This window comes from Physeter macrocephalus, chromosome 7 (assembly GCF_002837175.3).
Source record: "Physeter macrocephalus isolate SW-GA chromosome 7, ASM283717v5, whole genome shotgun sequence".
Lineage (NCBI taxonomy): Eukaryota > Metazoa > Chordata > Mammalia > Artiodactyla > Physeteridae > Physeter > Physeter macrocephalus.
In genome coordinates, this window is record NC_041220.1 from 74138293 (window position 1) to 74143608 (window position 5316).

Genomic DNA, 5316 nt, shown 5'->3' on the forward strand with positions numbered 1-5316 from the left:
GGAAAACATAGGCAGAACACTCTATGACATAAATCACAGCAAGATGCTTTTTGACCCACCTCCTAGAGAAATGGAAATAAAAACAAAAATAAACAAATGGGACCTAATGAAACTTAAAACCTTTTGCACAGCAAAGAAACCATAAACAAGATGAAAAGACAGCCCTCAGAATGGGAGAAAATATTTGCAAATGAAGCAACTGACTTCAGTTAGTTAATTAATCTTTTAATTAATTAAAGGATTAATCTCCAAAATTTACAAGCAGCTCATGCAGCTCAATATCAAAAAAACAAACCAGAAAGAGAAAAACAAATACCCTATGCTAACACATATATATGGAATCTAAAAAAAAAAAAAAAAAAAAAATGGTTCTGAAGAAACTAGGGGCAGGACAGGAATAAAGACACAGAAGTAGAGAATGGACTTGAGGACATGGGGAGCGGGACGGGTAAGCTGGGACGCAATGAGACAGTGGCATGGACTTACATATACTACCAAATGTAAAATAGATAGTGGGAAGCAGCCGCATAGCACAGGGAGATCAGCTCAGTGCTTTGTGACCACCTAGAGGGGTGGGATAGGGAGGGTGGGAGGGAGGCACAAGAGGGAAGGGATTCGGAGATGTATGTATATGTATAGCTGACTCATTTTGTTATCAAGCAGAAACTAACACACCATTGTAAAGCAATTATACTCCAATAAAGATGTTAAAAAAAGCTCTTAAGCGCGGCGTCGCGCCGGGTCGTCCCCACGAGCGTTCAACATGCGGATTGAGAAGTGTTATTTCTGTTCGGGTCCTATTTATCCAGGCCACGGCATGATGTTCGTTCGCAACGATTGCAAGGTGAGACGGCCGGGAGTAGCGCGCGCTCCCCCGCCGGGCTGAAGCCGCGCCCACTCGGCGCGGGGTTCCTCTGCGCCTGCGTGGGGTTTGGTCTAGGATTTCGGCTCGTGGGGCTGGTTTTGCTGGCGGCTCCGACCTCGACCTCCGTCTTGGGGAAGTTTTTCCTGCCGGCGTCGCGTCCGGAGCTGGTCACTAGGCCGCCCTTGTGCGAGGCTGGCTGCGATGAGGTTGAGGAGCGATTCCAGCCAGCGCCGATGGGGAAGCTGGGAGTCTGTTTGCCCACTTTTGCACATGGGCCACGTTCTCCAGTTCGGTAAACTTTGTTGAACGCATGCCGGGTCAAGCATCATTGCTGAGGCCCGCGTCTGTACAGATGAATAAGACTTGGGGTCGGCCATAGTCTGTAGAGGTTGATAGAAATGTTGCATATGTCTTAATAGTAGAGTTATGTATTATGAAGCTGTTGGAGGTGTTTTGGAGAGGGTCGTCTGTAGAGAGGCACAGAAAGGAAGTGACATTTATCCTGGATCTTGCGTTTTGCTTAAGAACATGAGGAGAAGGCAGTCTAGGTGTAAGGAAAACGAACAGTTTGAGCAAAGGCACAGAGGGGAGCAGTTATTTCTCTGTTTAGGGAAGTGACGGATTGCAGATGGTGATAGAGGCTTGGGGTTGGGCTATAATGAAGTATGGTTTCCACTGAATGTGTATCACTTTTTCATCGTCATGAAGTCGAACGATCATAAGTTGGGGACCGTCTGTATAAGGCCTCTTTGTGAAAGACTTTATGAGTGATACATGAATTTGCCTTTCAGACTGGAATGGGTCTCATTCCTCTGTTTAACACATTGTTTCTCAGAATTTGACCTCTCTTGTATTTGCTTCTGAATCACTGGACATTTGTAGAAAATACTGATTCCTGGTTTCCACCAGATCTAGTAATTTCTTTTAATTATAGTACTTCTGGTTTTGGTTTATTAGCTCCTTAGAAGAACATAATGGTCTAATACGTTGAAGCCTAATTATGTTGGACCGTTTTGTCTGGTTTTAACTATTATGATTGATTGATAGGCATTTGTGGATGTTGGGGGTGAGTTGCATAGTCTGTTCCTGAAATGGCAGTACGTAATTTCTACTTCGGAGAATACTCACTACGTTGAGATTCCTAGTAGAATAAGCTTTATTTTTCTAGGCATCCAGTACCTATTAAAATTTTTTTGTGGTTTTCTTTTTAAAAACTCCTTAATTGTTTGTGGAAAATTGGACATATGGGTAGCACATTATAGATTATTTGCACATAAAATTGTTTCTGAAGTGCCTACGTATTTATTATTTAAAAGTACTAAACAAAAGGTATGAAGTTTGCTCACACATACTAAGAAGTAGGAGATAAATTTAAAGAGAAATGTATACTTTATACTTGTTTTCTTATTTTTACATTACTTATGAGTAAGTATGTTTAGAGTATTAGGTAACTCATTTTTTTTTAGGACAAAATTTAGAATAAATTACAAGTTTTAAGGTTATATAATTATATAGTAATGGCTAAATTTTTATTTTAGTATTAGATAGTAAAAAAGTGGACTGATCACTGGACCAGGTGTTAGAAGACCTGAATCCAGCTTTGTTCTTATTGATTAAATAAAGCTCATTTGTAAACATTATTGATGCAACATTTAGGGGAAATATATATGTAAAGACATTTGTAAAATTACTTGATGTTTTCATTGCATTCTATATTCATGTTTGTTTTAATATAAACTTGTTTAAATAAAGATGTTAAAAAAAATTAGGAGAAGGGAAGAAAAACTGACACAACATTGTAAATCAACTATACTTCAATTAAAAAAATTTTTTAATTAAAAATAAAATCAACCTGTTTTATACTTCTCAATCTGTTAAAAGGTTTTCCAGGGCTCTTGAAATAACCTGAGGCTGTTTACCATGCCCAGAAGTCTTGTGAAGCACACATTCTCAATGCTATCTTTTTCTTTCTTTTTTTAAACCTGACTTACATGTGGAGGCACTGGTGCCAACCAGGATTTACGGGCCACATGTTCAAGCCTTGCTTGACCCTGACAACTCATCCAAGCCCATTCTACTTCAGGGAGGAGTATAACCTCACTTGGTTTTGTGGCATTGTGTTCACCAATTTTTCCCAAACTTCAGTCATTGTATGACATCTATACCATTTTGCCATATCTGAATGGTACTGAGCTATTATTAACTTAATAGGTTTTAATCAATTTTAACTTGACGTACATTTTTATTCAATCTTATTCTAAGCAACAAGGCATAAGTTTAGTGTACTATCAAATTTTTCTTATACATATTAAAACACACACATAACTAATAAAATGAAAAATGTCAGTGTGCCATCAAAATCTTTGGGAAGCACTAACAGGGTAATTGGTTGTGTTTTTCCACTTTTTACCCATTTGTTTATGTGTCATTTGATCATGGTCTCACAATACATTTGTTTATTTATTCATTCACTCAAAACACATTTATTGAGCACCAACTGTGTATTAGACACTGTCTGGACACTGACAGCCATGTGGAGAGTGGTTTGGGATAGGGAGAGAATGGACCAGGCTGAGGGACACAAAGACCAGGCAAGAGCTGCTGGGTTATTACAGAAGCCCAGGGAGAGGTGAAAGGGACTGCATGAGCACAGCATGAGTCAAAAGGAATGGATAAGTTTAAGAGACATTTCAGAAGTAGAATCAACAGACCTCAGTGTTAAATTCAATATGGTGGGGGTTAGGAAAGGGAAGATGGACAACTGGCCCTAAGACCATTTAAATATTTTAACCACATTAAATTGCAATACTTTCAGTCTTCTTTAGTGATTTTGAGCACAACTGTAAATTTATAAGTAAAGGAGAAAACTTAGGGGAGGATGGAATCTTGCTTAAAACTAGATAAAATATTTAACATATTTAGCAACCTATATGCTATTGGCCACCAACCAATTGGAAGAGATGCTAGAAAGGTCCTGGAGGCCTTCTTAACCCCAAAGGGTGGAGGAGGGTAGAAGGCGGAGTGGGTCTGAAAAGGGGTTATAGGTGGTAGGAGGCTCAGGGTATAGCTATTTACCCAGCAATAGGAAAACATTTCGAGGTTCGGTCAATGGTTGCAAACCTGTGGATTATTGTCCTTGCTTAATTCTCTTTTGTGGCCCCCATCTCTCTCAGAGTGGAGCCCAAAACTTTGCCATCGTCCCCAAAGCCTGAACCATGCACCTCACCAGCCTCAGCTCAGCTCCAATCCCTCATCTTATCTCTGCTCCCCAGCGCTCTGAAACTTCAAGCTGCAAAGCCTTTACAAATGCCTCTCCTTCGGCCTAGAATATTCATCTGTCCTTCCAGCTCACTCCTAGTTATCTTTCTGTCCTCTTCTTGGATGTGGCATCTCAGAAAAGTTTCTCCTGACCTTCCATATTAAGACAGGCTTTCTTTTTAAATACAGCTTCCCCTTCTCCTTCATAGCATTCAAGACAATTGGAATTAAATAATTTGTTGGATAATTATTTGTTTCCTGTCTGTCTTCTATACTAGACTCACTAAGCTCCATAAGGGCAGGAACCAGGCCCGCCTATTCATCATCTTTTCCCCAAAGCCTCATATAGAGCTTGAGATCAAAGCTCTATGAAGTAATGACCTGAAATACTTTCCTCCTCCGCAGGAAGGGCGTAGGGACGGTGTCTATTCACTTACTATTGTTGATGAAGGAGGGGTTTGGAACATTTCATTGGAAATTATCATTTATAGAACCCATACCATATACCAGACACTGACCTTGGGACTTATTTTTATCTCATTTAAGTTTCACTCTAACCCTGAAGAGTGGGTATTATTATCCTGTTTTTAGATGAGGAATCCAGGGCTTGGAGAAGTAAAGAAATGGGCTCGGCATTACTCAGCTAGTAAGTGGTGGAGTAGGGATAAAAAAATTTGCCCCACTACTGCTTCCCAAGCTTGATTATTGAACTTTCCCTGGCATATGAAGGCGCCATCATAATCTCCAGCAGATAACAGGTAAAAAGAGGGTTGAAAGATTTTTCTAGAAGTTCTTACAGTGAGAAGGGACAGCTGGTGGCATGCTATGAGACCCCCCTAAACAGCCAGTCACCAAGGGGGCCAAGCACTGTGGTTCACAATACCCTTGTACTCCAGTGAGTGTCACAGTAATTGGTGTCCATGCAGTGGTGACCATAACCCAACAAAAAGATTCATTTACTCTCGAGGAACTCTGTTTAATAGGGAAGTATGTGTATATATTGGAAGGTTTTCACTGAAATCAGCTATATTTTTAATAGTGGTTTAGCTATCCAGGGAAACTGTCTCTTCTGAAAACTTTCCTCTCCAAACAGATCAATAAGGCACTGCAGTGCTTCCAGACAAAACCAAACAACTTGGCTCGAAATGTTTAGTTCCCTTTCAAAGCTAAGAGAGGTAAAGGTCCAGCAAGAT

At 40.2% G+C, this 5316-nt stretch overlaps 1 protein-coding gene across 1 annotated transcript in view; it reads left to right on the forward strand.

Moving 5' to 3' along the window:
* LOC112062057 (probable ribosome biogenesis protein RLP24) overlaps positions 1-886 on the forward strand; it is a 1963-nt gene extending 1077 nt beyond the window's left edge. The window contains exon 2 of the mRNA XM_055086333.1: positions 810-886. Coding sequence (XP_054942308.1) covers positions 810-886 — 77 coding nt within the window. The remainder of the gene's footprint in view (positions 1-809) is intronic.
* Positions 887-5316: the final 4430 nt, after the last annotated feature.